Source organism: Sorex araneus, chromosome 4, assembly GCF_027595985.1.
Source record: "Sorex araneus isolate mSorAra2 chromosome 4, mSorAra2.pri, whole genome shotgun sequence".
Taxonomy (NCBI): Eukaryota; Metazoa; Chordata; class Mammalia; order Eulipotyphla; family Soricidae; genus Sorex; species Sorex araneus.
In genome coordinates, this window is record NC_073305.1 from 190,705,552 (window position 1) to 190,726,859 (window position 21,308).

Consider the following 21,308-nt stretch of genomic DNA (forward strand, 5'->3'; position numbering starts at 1 on the left):
CTTTGGGTACAAGACCAGGAGCTGGGGGTGCCCTGTCCACCTGTCCAGGCCCTTGCGCCTGGGTCCCCATAGAGCCAGCGAGAGTGAGGACCCCGGGCCCCGGCTGGCTGCAGGACCCTGTGGACAGGGCAGTGGCTCGGATGAGACACAGCCTCACCCCGCACAGGCACAGGGTCAGTCCCGGGCAGCAGAGGGGCCGTGCCGGGCCAGGTGGCCACGCCCAGGCTCTGGGCTCTGGGCCTCCACTGTGGGCTCACTTACGGTCACTCCTGGCCCAGGAAAATGAGGCTCGAGGCTCAGTAGGGAATCTCTCTACGGTGGGACAGGCGGGGGGCTACCGGGCCGGGCCAGGCCTGGGCAGCGTCCACACGGGAGCAGCACGCCAGGAGGGGCCTGCTGGCCAGGGGGCAGGTGGGCACCCGAAGGCTCGAGCTGGCTGCCTGGAGCCAAGTCGGGTCCCTGAGTCCTGCCAAGACGGGACCCGTATGTCAAGTCCCGGACACTGACCAGGGCCACTGCGGCTGCCGCTTTCCCCCGGAACTCTGCGCTGGCCACTGGGTAGTGCTCAGAACCAGTCACGGGCAACCAGAACGTGTTCTCTAGCCATTTAATAAATATAACGAGACGTTTCTGCCGGAGCCCGGTGGCACAGTCCAGCTGGGCGGGAGCCGCCCCGGCACGGCAGAGCCGTCCGCCTCCGGCTGCCCAGCCTGCCCTTGGCGGCCTGTCCAGAAATCCCTCTTCGATGAGCCGCCTCCCGCAGCAGAGCGGGCCCTGCCCCCTGCGGCCGCACGTCCTGTGTCCCGCCAGGCCCGGGTGCCGGCCTCCCGGCCGGGGGTGTAAAACACACACCCAAGCCCCAGTGCTCGCGCCGTCCCTGTGTGACAAGGTCCCGGTGGGGCAGGGGAGGGGCCCGCGCTGCGCCGTCAGACCCTCGCAGCAGCCTCCGCCGTCTTCACTCCCAGGGCTGGGCTGACCCAGGTGACCGGCCACTCAGCGTGGGTCAAGGACGAGAGCGCGGAGGCGCCGACAGCACGTCCGGGATCTGCTGTCTGTTCAAGCATCTGCCGGCGACACCCACGGGCGTCCAGACCTGCAGGCTGCTGCAGCCCTCCCGCAGGGGGGCAGGAGGGAGGGGGTGGGGGAGGAGTGGGGAGGACGGAGGAGGGGGGCAGAGGGGAGGGCGGGGGACGGAGGGCCCCATGCCACGTGGGCATTGGGAGGACGGACTGACCGACGCCCGTGAAAGGGTCCAGGCTCGGATGATCCCTCCCAGTGTCCATCTCTGCCCCCGCCCCGTGGCCGCCCTGCGGCCCGGCCCGGTGCTGGCCCTACCTCTGCACTCGTACTTGAGGTCCGAGAAGTAAACCATCTCCTGTGAGAAGACGAAGAGGCCCAGGCGGCCGCCGGCATAGGTGTGGTCGTAGATGGGTCCCGAGTCCGCCATCACCTGCTTGCCCTCGTGCACCAGGACCCTGCTCGGGAGGACGGCACCACAGCCCTGCACACCCCGGGACTCTCGGAGAGAGGGTGGGCCCACAGGGCGGGGAGGGCGGGTGCCTGCGGGTGCCGGCCCGGCTCACCTCATGAGGCCCGTCTTGGGCCGGTGGGTCAGGTGCCACCTGTAGGCGGTGTAGTCCTTCCAGCCGATGTTCTTGGGGTCGTGCCACAAGGTGCGAACCTGGGGGGTGTTGCTGTGAGTCTGGGCGTGCCCCCCACCCGGGGGCGGGAGTCTGGGGGATCCTGGGAGACAGCCACTGCCTCTAGGGACGCTCACGGGGTGCAGCCAGGGCCAGACATACTCAGTGTCCCCCGCGCTCCCTGTCCTGATGCTCCCCGCCCCCAGTGTCTCTGTGCCTGTGCTCCCCGTCCCTCTGTGCTCCCTGTCCTTCAGTGCTCCCAGCCCTGTGCTCCCCAGCCCTGTGCTCCCCGTTCCTCCATGCTCCCCAGCCTTGTGCTCCCCGTCCCTCTGTGCTCCCTGTCCTTCAGTGCTCCCAGCCCTGAGCTCCCCGTTCCTCCATGCTCCCCATCCCTCCATGCTCCCCATCCCTCCATGCTCCCAAGCCCTCCGTACTCCCCATCCCTCCATGCTCCCCAGCCCTGTGCTCCTCGCCCCTCCGTGTTCCCCAGCCCTCCGTGCTCCCCATCCTTCCATGCTCCCCATCCCTCCATGCTCCCCAGCCCTGTACTCCCCGTCCCTCTGTGCTCCCCAGCCCTGTGTTCCCCTGTCCCTCCATGCTCCCCAGCCCTGTGCTCCCCATCCCTCCATGCTCCCCATCCCTTCATGCTCCCCATCCCTGTGCTCCCCATCCCTGTGCTCCTCGCCCCTCCATGCTCCCCAGCCCTCCGTGCTCCCCATCCATCCATACTCCCCGTCCCTCCGTGTTCCCTGCCCCCTGGTGCTCACCTGTCCTTCCGTGTTCCCTGTGTGCCACAGTGCGTTGCGCAGGTGCTCCCCAGTGCCCGTAGTGGAGTTGACCACCTTGAGCGACACGCCCGAGTAGCCATAGGCGTGTGTGGGCTTGTCCTCCCAGTAGGTCTGTGTCACCTGCTTCCACATGACCACGTAGAAGCGGCTGCTGGACTGGTAGCCGAACACGAAGCCGGCGTAGTCGTCATCACGCTCCGTGTTCACGTAGAAGGTGCCGCTGAAGTCCACCGACCCGAACTCGTCGAAGCCTGCGGGCAGAGGCACCAGAGGGCCCTGCTGGCACAGGCCATGGGCAGCCGCCGGCGCCCGGGGGAGGAGGAGCCCGCCCAGTGCCCGGGGAGGAGGCGGCCCGCCTCAGCTCCTCACCAACAGCGATGCCGGGGTCCGAGTTGGCCGTCTGCACCAGCTCCTTGCCCTGGTGGCGGATCACCCACGTCGGGTCTATCTGGGTGGTGCCCTTGGGGTCCAGGGGCACCATCTGGAAGTTCCGGAAGTCTGTCTCACTGATGGCGTTGTTCTCGGGACACACGTCGTCGATGTCAGGAACGGTGTCGTTGTCAAAGTCGTCCTTGCAGATGTCCCCCCGCCCGTCCCCTGCACGGCAGGAAGAGACTCAGCAGAGGCACACGGCGGACACAGCTCCGGAACCTTCCCCTGGGGACTGGGCTACCCGATGCCAGGACAGCCCCCTCAGGCTCGGTCCCACTGTGCTGAGCAGGGGCTCCGGGCGTGCATGGGGCCATCCAGGGACCCGCCCCCCATGTGCTGGGGGACACACGTCCAGGGACCCCGCCTCTGCCTCCGTGGGCCGTGGGGGTGCGTGTCGGGGACCTGCCCCTGGCCGTGGGGGTGCGTGGGTGCCGCGGCCCCGGCCCTACCGTCCGCGTCCTCCTGCAGTGGGTTGGGCACCAGGCGGCAGTTGTCCCTGTCGTCGGGGACGCCGTCATTGTCGTCGTCCGGGTCGCAGGCGTCCCCGCGGCCGTCCTGGTCGTGGTCGGCCTGGCTGGCGTTGGGGATGTAGGGGCAGTTGTCCTGGTTGTTCTGGTGCCCGTCCTCGTCGATGTCCTCGTTGTTGTCACAGCGGTCTCCCACCAGGTCGTTGTCCACGTCCGTCTGTGGAACACGCCCGGCTGGTGTCACGCGAGTGGACAGACCCCACGAGCATGAGGCGCCTGGGGCTGCGCCTTCTCCCCGAGGGTCCAGCCCAGAGCAGGGACCCGCACAGGCCGGGACAGGACAGGACGCACCTGGGGGTGCCTGCACACCTGGAGGTGACCCCACACCTGGAGGTGACCCCCACACACCTGGAGGTGACCCCACACCTGGAGGTGACCCTGTGCACCTGGAGGTGACCCCACACCTGGAGGTGACCCCACACCTGGGGGAGACTGCACACTTGGAGATAATCCCACACCTGGGAATGACCTGCATACCCGAGGTGACATGCACACCTAGAGGTGACCCCACACCTGGAGGTGACCTGAACACCTGGAGGTGACCCCATGCACCCATGCACCTGGAGGTGACCCCATGAACCTGGAGTTGACCACACACCTGAAGTGACCCCACACCTAGAGATGGCCTGCACACCTGGAGTTGACTGCACACCAGGAAGTGACCCCCCTGCACCCCTAGAGGTGACCCCACACCTGAGAGGTGACCGCACACCTGGGAGGTGATTCCCCCCCAACACACCTGGTCAGGGTTGGGCACTAGTGGGCAGTTGTCGCAATGGTCACCCACACCATCGCCATCCGTGTCCCGCTGGTCAGTGTTGTACACGTAGGGGCAGTTGTCTCGCTCATTGAAGACGTCTGTGGGAATTGAGAAGGACGCTGACAGGCTCTGAGCCTTTCCTGCCCTTGGTCGCCTGCACGGAGACTTCCAGAAAGGTGCTGCCTGGGGCCTTGGTGACCCCCCGAGCCACAGCAACCCAGGCTGCCCCCCACCTGGGCTCTGCATGGAGCCCAGAGCCTCCCACTCCCACAGCATGGCCTATGGTGGATGCCAGATGGACACAGGGCTGGGCGTGTCCTGCACTGAATGCCCGGGATGGACACAGGGCTGGACGTGTCCTGCTGTGGACACCGGGATGGACACAGGAATGGGCACATCCTGCATTGGACACCTGGGATGGACACAGGGCTGGAGGGTGGCTGGCACTGATGCCCGGATGGACACAAGGCTGGGCTTGGCCTGTGCTGGACGCTGGCATGGACGGGGCTGGCTAGATGTGTGTCCTACATGATGGGACCAGACCCCATATGATGAGAGGCGTGGGGTGGGGGCAGCCACAGGAGCCCAGGGTGGACCCAGGACGACACGCGCCAGATCAGAGAGCAGAGCGTGCAGAGGCGTGAGCAGCCCTGCAGCTGGGCCTGGGCCTGGGCCTCTGGGGGGACACGGGAGGGTCAGCAGCAGAGCTGGAGCTGGGCACAGGGGCTGCAGCGAGGGTGCCCCAGCCCGGGGCCCTGCCCCCGTCCCGTGCTGCCTGGAGCCTGGGCTCGGGGGGCTCTGCACGTGGAGGCCGGTGGTGCAGGACAGCCTCAGCCTCGCACGAGCCAGGCAGGAGCCTGGATGCTGCCTGGGGCAGGGGGCAGTGGCAGCCCTGGGGGTCCGGAGGTGGGCAGGGGACCCTGGGGCCACCACCGGGCTGGCCTGGGCCGGGACACGCCCACCGCAGCCTGGGGCCCTGCTGAGGGGCACTGACCATCCCCGTCGATGTCCACCGAGCAGGCGTCCCCCTCCCCGTTGTGGTCCGTGTCGATCTGGGCAGGGTTGTGCACGTAGGGACAGTTGTCACAGCGGTCCCCAACCTCGTCCTTGTCGTAGTCGAGCTGGCGAGGGTTGAACAGCAGCTGGCAGTTGTCCTGCGAAGAGCGAGAGTGGCGAGGAGGCCTCCGGCAGCGGGTCCCGGGACCGACCCGGGGCTGGGCGGCCGCGGGCACAGGGGTGCAGGGACAGCAAGGTGCCTGGGCTGCCCGTGGTGCCCCCACGAGGATTTGTGGTGAGGGGAGGGGAGCCGGGCAGAGCCCAGCCCCTGCCTGCCCCGGCCCCCCGGGATCCCGGTCCTGCGCCCCGGCCGTGCCCACACCTGCCCCCCCGACCGTACCCACACCTGCCCCCCGCCCCCCCTGTGCCCACACCTGCCCCCGCCCCCCGCTGTGCCCACACCTGCCCCCCCGGCCATGCCCACACCTGCCCCCCGCCCCCCGCTGTGCCCACACCTGCCCCCCCACCCCCGCTGTGCCCACACCTGCCCCCCACCCCCGCTGTGCCCACACCTGCCCCCCCACCCCCGCTGTGCCCACACCTGCCCCCCACCCCCGCTGTGCCCACACCTACCCCCCACCCCCACTGTGCCCACACCTGCCCCCCACCCCCGCTGCGCCCACACCTGTCACCCACCCTCGCTGTGCCCACACCTGCCCCCCCACCCCCCGCTGTGCCCACACCTGCCCCCCGCCCCTCACACCTGCCCCCGCCCCCCGCTGTGCCCACATCTTCCCCCCTGCTGTGCCCACACCTGCTCCCTGCCGTGCCCACACCTGCCCCCCGCCCCCCACACCTGCTCGTCGGTCACGCCGTCGTTGTCGTCGTCCTCATCACAGGCGTCCCCCACCCCGTCCAGGTCGAAGTCCTCTTGCCCGGAGTTGGGCAGGAGAGGGCAATTGTCCTGCAGCGCGAGGCGGGCAGTGAGCACCCCCTCGGGCCAGGCGGGAGCCCGCGTGGGGGACGGGGGCCCCTTGGGCGGGCGCCCACCTGCATGCAGTGTGCCGAGGCGTTGCTGGCGCACGGCAGGCTGCGGTTGGGCCAGCCGTCCAGGTCCGAGTCCTCCCCACAGAGGGCCCCATCGCCCGCGTAGCCCGTGCTGCACTCGCACTTGTACATGGGCTCGCTGAAGTGGCCCAGGTAGATGCAGTCCGCGTGCTGGTGGCAGCTGTGCGTCTCGTCCCGGCAGGGGTTCTCGGGCTCACACACCTGCCGGCAGAGGAGGGAGGGTGTGGGTGCACGTGGGGGAGGGTGGGCCTGTGCCCCGGGACTCTGGGAGTGCAGGGGTGCAGGGGTGCGGGTCTTTGGGGGAGTGCACAGGTGTGGGGGCAGGGGTGGGTGCTCTGGGGTTGCAGGGGTGCGGGGTGCCGGGTGCTCCGGGGTACCAGGCGTGCAGGGGTGCGGGGTGCCGGGTGCTCTGGGGTACCAGGCGTGCAGGGACGCAGTCCATGCCTCTGGCTGAGAGCAGCAGGACGCGGGTGGTGGAACCTCTGCCCCCCAGGGCCTGCCCACAGCTGGTGCGGGGGGGGGGGGGCGGCGGGGAGGGTCAGAGGCCCCCGCCAGCTCTGCCCCTCTCACCTGCTTCTCTGTCTGGGCCGACTCCAGGCCCGCCCCGAAGGGCTGGTTGCCGCGGTAACGGGGCGGGCAGGGCAGGCAGTGGAAGCCAGGCTGGGTGTTGACACAGCGGCTGCTGCCTCCTGCGGTGAAGCAGACGTCGGGAACCACGGCGCACTGCGGGACAGACAGACGTGTGAGCCCCGCCCGCCCCCTCCCCACCCCGGCCCAGTGGCACCCACCTCGTCCAGGTCCTCACAGAGGGTGCCGTTGCCCAGCAAGCCGGGCGGGCAGGAGCCGCAGGACCACGAGCCGTCGGGGAAGCTGTTGCACTGGGCTCCAGGGAAGCAGGGGTTGGACAAGCAGCCATCTACGGGACAGACGGATGGACGTCAGGGGCCCGCGGAGCCCACCACAGAGGGAGGCCGCAGGGCCGCGGTCAGCTCCTCCCTGTGGGGCCGGGCACGTGGGGGTCAGGGCCACGAGGCGACTGTCCACCCCACATGGCTGCCTCTGCACACACCACCCGCCGTCCACACCCATACAGCCTCAGCCCCAGCCCCACAGCCCACCTCCTCCCTGTTCCTCCCCACCCGCCCCTCCCCCGCCACCCCTGCTCTCCCCTCTCCCTCCCCTCCCTCCCTCATCCTCCCCTCCCCCCTCTCTCCTCCCTCACCCCCTCCCTCATCCTCCCCTCCCCCCTCTCTCCTCCCTCACCCCCTCTCTCTCCGCCCTCACCCCTGGCCCTCCCCCACTCCACCCCCTCCCTCATCCTCTCCTCCCCCTCTCTCCTCCCTCACCCCCACCCTTCCCCTCCCCTCCCTCATCCTCTCCTCCCCCTCTCTCCTCCCTCACCCCCGCCCCTCCCCTCCCCTCCCCCCCTCTCCCCCAGCCCCACCCACCTATTGGGCAGCGTCTCTTGCTGCACATCTGGTGCTGCTGTGGGTCTCCGGCACAGTCCTTCCCACCATGCTGTGGCTCGGGGCTGTTGCACACGCGTGTGCGCTCCCGGAGGCCACCTGCACAGGTGACCGAGCAGGCCGACCACGGGGACCAGGGACTCCAGCGGCCATCGACTGCAAAGAGCACAGGCTGGGCACGCGGGACAGCGTGGGGAGGAGGGGAGCCCAGAAGGGGGCATGGCCAGTGTCCAGGGCCCAGCAGGGACAGCGGCGGCAAGGACGCCAGGGCCTGGGTCTGGAGCCGCCACGGGGTGTTGGACGGAGGGCGGCTGACCCAGACCCTCGGCAGGGCGGCAGGGCCCCGCGTGGACACCCGGCGGGCAGGGCACAGGAACCACGAGCACACACGTGCCAGCGCCCGGCACCCGCTGTCCACACTCGGGCAGCCCCGGCCCAGCGTGGACGCAGGAGGCCGGGGCTGTCCCGCCCGGGTGAGTGTCCACGTGGGTGTCCGGACCCTGTGCTGGGCCCCGGGGGCTCCGGCTGGGAGGGCCGGGCGGCAGGTGGGCAGCCCTGGTCCCGCCCCGGGCGCCCGCTCACCTGGGCAAGGCTGGCCCTCGCAGGCCTGGGTCTCTCGGCCACCGCCCCGGCAGGGCTGGCCGCCCAGCTGCGGCAGCGGGGAGTTGCAGAGCCGGATGCGCGTGACCACACCCACTCCGCAGGTGGCCGAGCAGGACGACCAGGGGGACCAGTGGCTCCAACCGCCATCCTGCCGGACTGCACAGGGCAGGGGCTGTCAGGGCGCTGCCCAACGCGCGGCCGCCCCGCCTGCCTGCCCCGGACACTCACCGCGCGAGTCGCACTGGCCCGGGCTGCAGCCGCGCGTCTGGATGGATGGGCCCCGGCACGCGCTGAGCGTCACGTCGCAGGAGCGGCCGCGCTGCTGTGTGCCCGACCCGCAGGTGACCGAGCACTCGGTCCACTCGGCCCACGGCGACCAGCCCTCCTCGCTGACCACTGCGGGCAGAGGGACAGGAGGGAGGGTCGGGTGCACTGCGGGAGCCAGTCTGCCCCCGGGCCAGGGGGCCAGAACCAGAGCTGGGGGGCGGCTGGAGGAGAGCGTAGGGCTCACCGGGCTGGGACCACCCTCACAGGCACACGGGCACAGGCTTGCCCCGAGGACAGACACACGCTTGCACACGCTCACGTGTACTCACACATACAGGCACACACGTACACACTGCCACAGTGCACACAATACTCACACACAGACAAGCACTCACACTGCAGAAACATGGCGACTCACATATACACACATATGCTCAGTCACATGCACTCAATGCCCACACACATGCTCTGACTCACATGCACTCACACACGGATACACTCTGACACACTCTCACACCGACACGCTCACTCGCTTGTCCCCCCATGCCGACACGCTCCCTCTGCAAACAGCAGCAGAGACCGGTGGACACTCACCGTGTGCGCAGGAGGGACAGCACTCGCCGTCCTGCAGGGTTGGGCTGGCACAGGTGGCCGGCGGGCAGGTGATCTGGTGGCAGATGGTCCTGAGACTCTGCGGGGAGAGAGGCCTGCTGGTGGGAGGCGAGCACTGGGGCAGGAGCAGCCCAAGGCACCCGGCCTGGCCCTGTGGGCGCCCACGGGCTCTGCCGGGCCTCACCTTGCAGGTGCAGGTCGTGCAGCGGTCCACCACCCACGTGGCGTTCTCCTCGAAGAAGCGGCCGTCCTGCAGACACCCGGACGCGTTCCGTGTCCTGTGGGGGCCCCCGATCATCTCCAGGAAGAGCTGGTTCTCGCTAGACTGCGGGGCAGAGGCAGGTGAGCATGCGCAGCAGACGCGGGCTGGGGCAGGAGTGTGTGGACAGAGAGAGCCCCCCGGGCCGGCGTGGCTGTAGACCCCTCTAGGCTACGCCCGGGAGCAATCTCCCCCAAGACTGCCTGGGCTGGGCTCTGGGGCTCATGCAGCCTCTCAGGACAGCTGCCCACTCCCATGACCCCAAAACTGAAGTCCACCCTGAAAGGGGGTCCGGACACAGGCACCCCTGGCCCCAGGGCCCAGATCAGGAGGCTGGTCCATGGAAAGAATCTACAGGAGCACCGGGCCGCCCCCTGGGGCAAACCCTCGATTCTGGGGGCCAAGAGGTGGGCAAAACCCCTAACTTGGGGTCCCGAGGTGGGGAAACCCTCTAGCCCCAGGTAACGAGGGCTCCTGAGGGGGGGGACTAACCTGCGGTCCCTGAGGTGGGGAAACCCTCTAGCCCCGGGTAACCAGGGCTCCTGAGGGGGGGACTAGCCTGGGGTCCCTGAGGTGGGGAAATCCTCTAGCCTGGGGTCCCGAGGTGGGTGTGCTCCTCATGTGCTCCCATGTGCTCCTGGTGTGTTTCCACGTGCTCCCCATGTGCTCCCTGTGTGCTCTGCGTGTAACCCTGTATGCTCTCATGTGCGCCCCGTGTACTCCCTGTGTGTTCTTCGTGTGCTTCCCATGTGCTCATGTGTGCTGTCTATGTGCTCCCTGTGTGCTCCAGTGTGCTCCCAGTATGCTCTCCATGTGCTCCCGTGCGATCCCATGTGCAGTCTGTGTGCTCTCCATGTGTTTCCTGTGTGCTCCCATGTGTTCATCGTGTGCTTCCCATGTACTTCCTGTGCATTCTCCATGTGCTCCCCATGTACTCCCCATATGTTCCCTGTGTGCTCTTCATGTGCTCCTGTGTGCTCTCCATGTACTCCGTGCATATTCTCCATGTGCTTCCTGTGTGCTCCCGTGTGCTCTTTATGCACTCGCTGTGTGCTCCTGTGTGCTCCCCCTGTCTCGTGTTCTCCCCATGCTGCCTTGTCTCTGGCCTCCTGCCTGGAGTGTGCACTCTCTGTGTGCTCCTGTGTGCTCCCGTGTACTCTCATGTGTTCTCCATGTGCTCCCATGTGCTCCCCACGCGGCCTTGTCTCTGGCCTCCTGCCTGGCTCTCGAGTCTGGGGGCTACAGGGTCCCTGAGGCCCCCCGCACGCTGCCCTTGGGCGCCGCCCACCTGCCCGCGCGTACCACGGCCTGCAGACGGTCCTGCATGTGTGCCACCACGCCGCGCAGCTGGGCCAGCTCCTGCAGCAGGCCGCCCAGCTCCTCGCACGAGTGTCCACACACCCCGGGCTGTAGCTGCATGCGGCCCAGGGCCGTGGGCGGGAGCTGGGGGCCCAGGTAGAGCGTCTGCGTGTCCTCTCGGATGGCGTTGGCTTCTGCTGCTGACAGGGGACAGTGAGAGGCCAGGGCTGCAGGCGTGTGAGTGCCGCCTGGGCCAGGAGAAGAGCTGGGCGCCCCCGACCCACGCGGCGGGCGGGAAGGTCGGGGCCACGGCCTCCCACTGCCGCCCCACCAGAGCCCTGCCCTGAGCAGCCCCTCGCTAAGCCACAGGCAGCTGGCGGGCTCGGGAGCTGGGGCCCACTGGGCAGTGAACCCAGCCCCAGGAAGCAGGGGCCCTCACGGGGGCTCCTGGCACTCCCAGCGGGTGGCCAGCGCCCCGCTCTCCCAGGTGTCCTGTGGGCTACGGTCACGTCGGAGGCCCTGGGCTGTTTCTGAGGAAGAGAAGGGGCGGGCAGGGCAGGTCGCTGCCTGCGGCCAAGCCTGGCACGGCCTCACTGGAGAGCCAGAAGAGGGGCCCTCGTGAGCTCCCAGCCGCGAGGCGCTGCTGCAGAGAACTCAACTGCGAGCGTCGGGCGTTGGGGGTCCCCCGGCCTCCGGGGCTTCCCGGGGACAGCCGAGGCAGCTCTGAGCACTGTGAGAGAACTTCGCAGACCAGCCCGACCAAACCTGTGGTGTCCTTGGGACCAGGAGCCACATGCCATTAGCCTGGACGCTCGGGGGCCTGCAGAGCCTGCACGAAGCCCCTGCACCAGGCCACACTGACCCCTTCCAGACACGGTCAGCGGTCACCCAGCAAGGGAGTGACCACGCGGTGGCTGGGACTGCGGGACGGCCATCAGCAACCTCCTCCCCGGCCATGCCCCCCGCCGCACACCTACCTCCATGGCCCTGCAGGCAGCCTTTCCTGCTCAGCACCTCTTCCACAGAGTTCTCGAACACCATGTGGATGTTCTGCAGCAAACCCTGCAACAACACACACCGTCATCCTGCAGCACACACGCACCGTCATCCTGCAGCACACACGCACCGTCATCCTGCAACACACACTGTCCCCTGCAACACATACACACTGTCCCTTGCAATACACACACACTGTCCCCTGCAACATGGCGACCCCCTGCCCACACATGAACTGTCCCCTTGCACATGCACCATCCCTCTGCAACGCACACACACAGTCCCCCCTGCACATGCACCATCCCCCACACACATGCCATCCCCCCTGCACACTGCACATGTGCCATCTCCCCCCTGCACACACACCACCCCCCTGCACACATGCTGTCTCCCCTGCACACACACCATCCCCCTGCACACGCGCCATCCCCCTGCACATGCGCTGTCCCCCCTGCACACATGCCATCCCCTTACACACGCACCGTCCCCCTGCACAAGCACCGTCCCCCTGCACACACACTGTCTCCCCGCCTGACTGCACGTGGCACCATCACTTGGAGCCTTCCTACAGAACAGCCCTTGAGCCTTTCAGTGCCTCCAGCCATGCCCACCCGCAGCCCTGACTTCCTCGGGTTATCTAAGACCCCTTCCAAGAACTCACACAGAACGCTGTCAGGGAGAAGAGAGGGCCAGAGCCATAGCACAGCGGGGAGGAAGCTGACCTTGCATGGGGCCAACCAGGTCCAACTCAGTACAGAGACAGTCCCTGAGCACTGCCAGGAGTGACCTTTGAGCACCACTGGGTGTGGGAAGAAAGAAGAAGGAAGGAAGGAAGGAAGGAAGGAAGGAAGGAAGGAAGGAAGGAAGGAAGGAAGGAAGGAAGGAAGGAAGGAAGGAAGGAAAGAAGGAAGGAAGGAAGGAAGAAGAGAAGGAAGAGGAGAAAGAAAGGGAGCAGGATGAAAAGGAGGAGGAGAAAGGGAAGGAAGGGAAGGAGGAGGAGGAGAAGGAGCAGGAGGAGCAAAAGGAGCAGGAGGAGGAGCAGGAGGAGGAGGAGGGAGAGCAGGAGGAGCAGGCGGAAGAGGAGGAGGAGCAGGAGGAGGAGGAGCAGGAGGAGGAGGAAGAGCAGGAGGATGAGGAGGAAGAGGAGGAAGAGCAGGAGGAGCAGGCGGAAGAGGAGGAGGAGCAGGAGGAGCAGGCGGAAGAGGAGGAGGAGCAGGAGGAGGAGCAGCAGCAGGAGAAGAAAGAGAAGGAGGAGGAGGAGGAAGAGGAGGAGGAGGAGAAAGAGCAGGAGGAGGAACACCAGGAGGAGGAAGACCAGGAGGAGGAGCAGGAGGAGGAGGAGGAAGAGGAGGAGGAGGAAGAGGAAGAGCAGGAGGAGGAGGAAGAGCAGGAGTAAGAGCAGGAGGAGGAGGAAGAGGAGGAGGAGGAGGACATGGCAGCCAGGGTCTCTGCCCCTGCCCAGGGCCATCTGGACGGAGGCTGGCTTGTGCTTTCCCGGGGTCCGGCCCAGGGAGCCCAGTGCTCCAGCAGCCTGGACAGTGTGGGCTCTGGCAGGAGTGGACAGGGGGAGCACGAGCTGGGATTACTCAGACTGAGCCCTGCGAGTCCTCCCCCCATGACTGACTCCAGCTTCCCTGAGCTCTCAGGTGCAGACTCTGGAAGAAGTGCTCCAGGGTCCCAGGGCCAGTCCAGAAAGGTTAGCCCAGCCAGGGGCTGCCTCTGCCCTTTCTGAGGGAGTCCGAGCCATGGCCAGTGCCCACCATGTGAGCGGGTCACTCACAGACAAAGAGGGGTCAGTCCCCCAGCCCCTGGCCATCCTCAGCCCCTGCCGTCAGGCCATGCTGCTCTGAGAACCAGACTCAATCAGCAGGCTAGAAGCTGACTGCAGGCTACCTGCTTGCGGCCTCTTCAGAAAGTGGGGTGTGTGCATGGTATGAGCACTGCCTGTTTGCATGTCATGTGTGTGCATGTGTGTATGTACAGTGTGTTTGGTGTGTGCACATGCATGTGGGTGGTATGTACAACTGTGTATATCTCTGCGTGGGGGGCTTATGTATGCATCTGTGTGTATATCTTTGTGCAAGGTACGTGGGTTCCTCTGTGTGGTGTGTGCACTTGTGTGTACACCTCTGTGCAGTGCATGTGGGTTCCTGTGTGTGGTGTGTGAATCTGTGTGCATCTATGCATGTGTATGGGGCTCCTGTGTGCATGTGTATGTGTATTCCTGTGAGCATGTGTGTGTCTGCGTGTACATCTACGTGCATGTGGTGGACTGTGTGTGTGAGGGACATGTACATTTGCATGGTCCAATGAGAATGATCTCCAGGTGTGTCCCACTGCCTGCATGCCTCTCCCTGCCGTGCACAGCACGTGCCCCCTGGCCCCCACGTGCCCGGAGAGGCCCCGAGCCACGTACCCGGAAGTGGCTGTCCCGGCCGGCGCCCTTCACCACGTACATCCTGCTCCTGTCCGCGGCCAGCTGCTCGTAGAAGGGGTGCTCCAGCCGGACACTGTCGATCAGGTCGCAGCCCACATACAGGCCGAAGTTCTCCCCGGCCACCTGCACCGTGATGTTCTTCCACTGGCCATCGGCGAGGCCCACGTCCTCCAGGGACAGGAGGTGCGGCCGGCCCTCGAGCCAGTAGGTGAGGTCCAGCCTGTCCTCGGGGCCGTTGGAGATGATCTCGAACTGCCTCTGGGCGGCCCCGGGGCCCTCGAGGGCGAGTAGCGTGCCCCGAGAGGAGCTGTCCTGTCGCATGTTGGCCGAGAGGAAGAAGCCGTCCTTCTGCTGCATGGCCGCGGCTAGCTGGTGCAGGGCGTCCGCGCTCACAGGCGGGATGTAGTCGAACCGCACAAAGCGGTACGCGGGCGCGCCCGGCTCCGGGCCCCGGAACTGCTTGGCGCCGATTGTCTTGCGGTTGATGTTGCTGATGCTGAAAAGGTCGAAGGATGCGGCCTCGTCCCGGTCACCAGCTGCCCAAGGGAGCCGAGGAGGGTGTTACAGGGCGCCAAGTGGGGGCATGGCACTGAGGGGGGAGGCACAGCACTGAGGGGAGAGGCACAGAGACTGAGGGGAGAGGCACAGAGACTGAGAGGGGGAGGCACAGAGACTGAGTGGGGAGGCATAGAGACTGGGGGGAGGCACAGAGACTGAGGGGGAGGCGCAGAGACTGAGGGGGGAGACACAGCACAGAGGGGAGGCACAGAGACTGAGGGGGGAGGCACAGAGACTGAGGAGGGAGACACAGCACTGAGGGGAGAGGCACAGAGACTGAGGGGGGAGACACAGCACAGAGGGGAGGCACAGAGACTGAGGGGGGAGGCACAGAGACTGAGGGAGGAGGCACAGAGACTGAAGGGGAGGCACAGAGACTGAGGGGGGAGACACAGAGACTGAGGGGGGAGACACAGCACAGAGGGGAGACACAGCACTGAAGGGAGGCACAGAGACTGAGGGGGGAGGCACAGAGACTGAGGGGGGAGACACAGCACAGAGGGGAGGCACAGAGAATGAGTGGGGAGACACAGAGACTGAGGGGGGAGACACAGCACAGAGGGGAGGCACAGAGACTGAGGGGGGAGGCACAGAGACTGAGGGGGGGCACAGAGACTGAGGGGGGAGGCACAGAGACTGAGGGGAGGCACAGAGACTGAGGGGGGAGGCACAGCACTGAAGGGGGAGGCACAGAGACTGAGGGGGGAGGCACAGAGATTGAGGGGGGAGGCACAGCACTGAGGGGAGGCACAGAGACTGAGGGGGGAGGCACAGCACTGAGCGGGGAGGCCCAGGGCACCAGGGGTGACCCTGCTGGAAGGGCCCATCCTGTCCCCAGTGTGTCTCCTGGCATCTGATGACCCTTAGCCCACCCCTCCCGGGTGACCCTGGCTACTCCTCGGATCCCCTGTCTATCTGGGGGGGGCAGGAGGAACCACCCCCGTGTGCCTCTCCTGGAGCTGCGCCGAGCCGTGGGGACGCCCCCAGCACCAGGCGGCCCTCGGGAGGGCTCCGGGCCAGTGGGCAGTGGAAGGGCCAGGACAGCCCGAAGCAGAGACGGTGCCAAGCCTGGGGAGCCCTCAGCTGCCGTCGTGGGGACAGGGAGCCGCGGGCTGGCTGGCAGGGGGCCCGGGGCCCTGGGGATCGGGTCCCGCGTCCACGAGGCGCCCTGCACTCCCCAGCTCCGAGTGCGGCCAGCCCTCCCCCCGGCTGTGCCTGGGGCACCGGGCCCACTCACCCAGGCCGAGGGCCCCGCCGGGGGCCCACAGCGCCAGCAGCAGCAGCGGCCAGGCCATCGCCACGCGCCTGTGGGGGGAGCAGGGCGTCAGGACACCTGCCCGCACTCTCAGCGTCTTGCGGACGGGCCGGGGCCCCCGCAGATGGCCACGCGGTGCCAGGGAGGCCGGACGGGGCCAGCAGAGAGCAGCGTGAGCCCGGGCCCAGAGCAGACGTCAGCTGAGGACGAGGCGGAGAGTTCAAGCTGCTGGTTTCCTGCAGCCGGTTTTTCCATCGGGGGTTTTGGCCGCCCGGCTGGGTGCGGGATGGGGGCCAGGACGTGGGAGCCGCTCGCTCTTAACCCTGCACAGCCTCCGGGAGCCCGTCTGCCTGCCCAGCAGCGCCCAGCACCCGGGCACCCAGCAGGGCAGGGCTGAGCCGAGCCAGAGCTTCCCGCTGGGTGGCCACCGAGGGCACCATGGGCCAGCATGAGTGGCGAGAGGCGGGGTGAGGGCCAGACAGCCCAGCGGGCAGCGCCCACTCGCAGCTGCAGGGATCACGAGCAAGAGCCCTAGGGCCCGACACAGGGCACACACACACAGAGGCATGGACACACCGAGACGTGTGGACACACACCGAGATGCACAGACACACCAAGCTACGGGGCCCCCTGGCCACCCCCACGTCTGCTCGTCCGTCCTGCAGGAGCATCTCTGAGTGGGGGCTGGGAGGCTCCAGCAGGGGCAGACAAACGGGTGCTCGCAGAGCCCCAGCCCCCTCTGCCAGCTGCCTGCTGCTCAGGCTCGTCCCGGGACACATGCCAGCCCCGTCCCCTGTCCCCTCGCCCCTGTCCAGAGGAGCACACAGCCCATCTCTGCCCGGCTCTTACCCAGAGGGAAGCCGTGTGGCCGGGAGGGTGGCCGGGGGTCAGTGCTGGGAACTGGGTGTCCCGGTCGGCTCCGAGGCGGGAGGGAGGCAGCTGCCGAGGGGCCTCCCGCGCCCTTATATCCCCTCCGTGCGCACCGTCCAGCAGACGCCGACTCCGGGCCTCCTCCTCGAACCACTTCCGTCCCCTCTGCTCCCGCGCTGGCACAGGGCCCTCCCCCCTGCTCCTGCCCCCCGCAGGGCGGCAGGGGAGGAGCCAGACAGGCAGGGAGGACTTTCCCAGCTTCTTTCAGGAAATCGAGCCTATAAATAAAAGCCTGGCCGCGCTCCCGAGGCGAGAGAAAGTGCTGAGCTCCGGTGCGGGCTGGTTTCCCCGAGAGCTGGGCTCCCACCGCCACACCCTGGCCCGAGAGCCCTGCTTCCCAGGGAGCCTGCCTCTGGCCAGAGCCCTGGGCAGACGGGGGCGGTCCTGATGCGGGCATGGCCATGGACAGAGCTGGGGAGGTGCCAAGGCTGTCTCCTCCAGGCCCATTGCATGCCAGCTGCACATCCACTGGCTCACGTGGCCCCCAGCGCCCTGGCCACAAAGAGGCTCATGAGCAGGACGGCAAGGCCAGACAAGGCGAGTGAGAGCACAGAGCACCCGTGAGGTCACATGTTCTATGGAACACAGACCTGGTAGGTCACATGATCTTTGGGGGGTCACACACCAGGTGAGGTTATGAGTCACAGAACCTTGGGGTCGCATGTCGATGAGGTCATATGATGGGTGGCATCACACACCCATGAGGTCATGTGAGCTGTGGTTTCACACACTCACGAGGTCATGTGACCTGCGGTCTCACACACCCATGAGGTCAAGTGACCTGTGGCATCACACACCCATGAGGTCAAGTGACTTGTGGTATCACACACCCATGAGGTCGTGTGACCTGTGGTCTCACACATCCATGAGGTCATGTGATCTGTGCCATCACACATACAAGAGGTCACATGACCTAAGACATCACACACCTATGAGCTCATGCAACCTATGGTGTCACACACCCATGAGGTCATGTGATCTGTGGCATCACACACCTATGACATTATGTGACCTATGGTTTCACACACCCATGAGGTCATGTAACCTGTGGTCTCATATATCCATGAGGTATGCGATCTGTGGCATCACCTATACAAGAGGTCACATGACCTGTGACATCACACACCTGTGTGAGGGCACAAGGTCTCAAAGCTCAGAGGGCTGACTTTGGGGCCTGGGTTTGAAAGTTGTCCTTCAGGTGCAAGCCTGGGGCCATGCCAGCTCTGTTGAGGAATGTCTTAGGTGCTGGATCAGTGTCTGAGGTGCTGGATCGATGTCTGAGGTGCTGGATCGGTGTCTGAGGTGATGGATTGGTGTCTGAAGTGATGTGATGGTGTCTGAAGTGCTGGATCAGTGATTGAGGTGCTGGATTAGTGACCTAGGTGCTGGATTGGTATCTGAGGTGATGTGATGGTGTCTGAAGTGCTGGATCAGTGTCTGAGGTGCTGGATCGGTGTCTGAAGTGCTGGATCGGTGTCTGAAGTACTGGTTCGGTGTCTGAGGTGCTAGGTCAGTGCCTGAGGTGCTGGGTTTGGATCATAGCTGTGGTAGGGTGGCAGGTAATCTTTGGAGCTGGAGCACCACCCGAGTGGCATCCACATATCTCGGTATTACCTGGCAGAAATCTGTGCATGAGCACAAAGAGCTGGTGCCTACCAGCCGGCTGTGCATACGTGTGCGAGCATGTGCGTGTGTGTGAGTATGTGTGTGTGAGAGAGAGACGAAGACAGAGTGGGGGAGAGGGAGAAAGAGCTTGTATGTGTTTGCCCCAGAGCCGGGAACCCAGCCTCCAGCCAGAAAAGGCAGAAAATTCCAGTGGTGACCAAACACCCAGTGGCAGAAACGAATTCGACCCCCACTGTGAGCAGGCGGAGCTTTTGCAGTGCACGGTCAGCGATCACACGCATCTGCATGGCCTCTGGGTTGGCACAAGTCGCCAGAGGCCTGAAAGCGCTTGACTCTGGAGCCGTGGTCCTAGCCTCAGCATAGGGGTGGTGGTGCAGGGGCCCTGCTGCCTGCGCTCACACCGGAGACCCCACGCAGCTGGTCCGAAGGCCCCAGGCCCAGAACTGACCAGACTTCCAGGCTTATGGCCACCTGGCCCAGGGCACACGCCAAGAGCTGCCACCCATTCCAGGCTGGTGGGTCCCCGCTACTTGTTAGCCGGGGCCAGTAGCTCCTACGTCCAGTCCTTCCTGCAAAGGTGAGGCCGTTGAGGGGCAGCTCCACGGGGCCCTCCAGTCACCTGTTTGTTTCAGCCCAGATCTGGCATCCCAGACACGGCTGTGCAGCTGACGTGACCTCAGCACGGCTTCTTCCATGGGCTACCTAGGGACCGTGAGAGCCGCCACGGTGGTGAGGTGAGATTCTCCTCCCTTTCCAGCAACCAACGCTCCTCAGGCAGTCCTTGCCCTGGAGCTGTCACCAAAGCCAGAAGGCAGTCCCCCTCTTTGAGACAGCTGTGCTCGGTCTGCGGACCTCCTGCTCCCAGGACAGCTCTGGAGGCTGGAAACTTGAGAGCTATTCAGTGGTACTGAGAAGGGTCCCTGCGGCAGGATGGAGTCACTAGTTGGACCGATGGTGCAGCCTCTGGCTGTCCCTCTGCCTCAGCGCCCTACCCCATGCCACTCCCCCTTCCACCTTCCCTCTGGCACCAGATTCTTCAGCCTTTGAGTGAAATGTGACTTTGTTCATTGGCTTTTCCTGATCATGTGGGATCCACCTTCTCAGCCAGTGATGAGATCACGTAGGATCCACCTTCTCAGCCACAGGGATTGTGATCGTGTGGGACCCACCTTCCTGAGCTTCAGGGAGTGTGATCACGTGGGACCTGCCTTCTCAGCCACAGGGACTGTGATCATGTGGGACCCACCTTCCCAGGCTGCAGGGAGTGTGATCGTGTGGGACCCACCTTCTCAGCCACAGGGACAGTGATCACGTGGGACCCACCTTCTCAGCCACAGTGATGAGATCATGTGGGACCCACCTTCTCAGCCACAGGGACTGTGATCACATGGGACCCACCTTCCCGGGCTGCAGGGAGTGTGATCGTGTGGGACCCACCTTCTCAGCCACAGGGACAGTGATCACGTGGGACCCACCTTCTCAGCCACAGTGGGGAGATCATGTTGGACCCAGGGGAAGAGACATCCTGTGGTTCTCAGCTGGAAGAGACTTCTGAGGTGCCAGCCAGGGCTGGGTGTTGGCGCAGGACACCACAGCATGGGTCAACTTGGTGGGTGATGGGGCCAGCACTGGGCCAGCTGAAGAGATAGACCAGACGGCACAGTGAGGTGCCCCGGGGGTGCAGAGTGTGTGCTGGGAGTATGTACCATGCATGCCATGAGGGATGTGTGGACGGTGAGTGCCATGTGTATGAGTGGGGCATGAGTCTGTCATGGCCTCCAGCCCTGGCCTCAGAGTCTCCCCCTGACACACCACGTCCACCCTGCAGGGCAGGGGACGGCAGGGGCAGCTCCCCAGAGCTCTCCTCTGGCCCCCACTGAGAGCAAGCATGTACTCACGAGCCTCCCACGTACTGCATGCTCCCAACCCACACACATATGCTGCCATGGACATGCACGCTCTCACTGCACACATTCACACTTGCACACTCCGTGTACACAGGCCCTCCCATGCATGCACACACTTAATCTTGCCTGCTGGCCCCACTGGACTGGTGAGAATGAGCTGAGGGGGTGACTGTGGACCAGCTGTGGCCCCTGCTACAGGAACCCTGCGCACAGCCCCGGGGGAGCTCTGGGTTCCAGGGCTGCAGACTCGCTCGCGGGCCTCACGTGGCTCCGTGGCTACTCAGTTCCTTCTGAGAGGGACGGCGTCTCGGCGGGCAGTCACAGCTGGCAGGAGCCTCTGCAGGGATGTGACGCACTGGACAGCAGGGTAGGGGTCCAGGGGTGTGGCCCACAGAGCAGGGTAGGGTGTGGCCTCCACATGAACACTCGCCGTCCTCCTTCCACGTGGCACTGACTGGTTGGGACCTCCCGGGCGGCTCGGGAACGTGCAGTGCTGTGGCCGGAGCTTAAAATTGAATCCTGCTGGAAATTCTTGGGGGCCCGTCAGCTTGGTCAGCGGCTGCCTGTGATTCCAGCATTTTCCACTGCTCCAGATTCCAGGCCTGCGTGCACGCAGCTGCCTGAGCCACGCCGGGCCCCTGGGGCAGGGGCTGGAAGGAAGCAGCTCAACAGCAAGCAGCACAGAACAGCCTGTGACCTGGCAGCCACACACACACACACACACACACACACACACACACACACACACACACACACACCCTCCACATACATACACACACCCCCTCCACACACACCTTCCACACACACATACACACAACCATCCACACACACACCCTTCACACACACATACATACACAGCCTCCACACACACATACACACAGC

The 21,308-nt window shown here is 65.7% G+C and overlaps 1 protein-coding gene across 1 annotated transcript; it reads right to left on the reverse strand.

The window, feature by feature from the left end:
• Window positions 1-599: 599 nt before the first annotated feature.
• Window positions 600-20,084, reverse strand: THBS2 (thrombospondin 2). Its single transcript, XM_055135402.1, has 22 exons — window positions 19,995-20,084; window positions 15,946-16,013; window positions 14,130-14,686; window positions 11,695-11,779; window positions 10,721-10,914; window positions 9,344-9,484; window positions 9,142-9,238; window positions 8,509-8,676; window positions 8,260-8,436; window positions 7,660-7,833; window positions 7,000-7,127; window positions 6,782-6,934; window positions 6,194-6,412; window positions 6,000-6,107; window positions 5,142-5,301; window positions 4,127-4,245; window positions 3,310-3,544; window positions 2,798-3,025; window positions 2,408-2,679; window positions 1,584-1,681; window positions 1,336-1,475; window positions 600-1,064 (listed from the first exon to the last, which is right to left on the reverse strand). The coding sequence occupies exons 1-22, from the start codon at window positions 20,018-20,020 to the stop codon at window positions 1,057-1,059; spliced, it is 3,555 nt and encodes a 1,184-aa protein (XP_054991377.1). The 5' UTR covers window positions 20,021-20,084; the 3' UTR covers window positions 600-1,056.
• Between the last annotated feature and the right edge of the window lie 1,224 nt (window positions 20,085-21,308).

Coding starts and splice junctions, on each gene's coding strand:
- THBS2 (XM_055135402.1), bottom strand. CDS start 20,020: ATGATCTCCCCACTGTGGCTGAGAAG. Junction 10,915..11,694: donor CTGCCTGCAGGGCCATGGAG/GTAGGTGTGCGG, acceptor CCCTGTCAGCAG/CAGAAGCCAACGCCATCCGA. Junction 1,476..1,583: donor CCCAAGACGGGCCTCATGAG/GTGAGCCGGGCC, acceptor CCTCCCGAGCAG/GGTCCTGGTGCACGAGGGCA.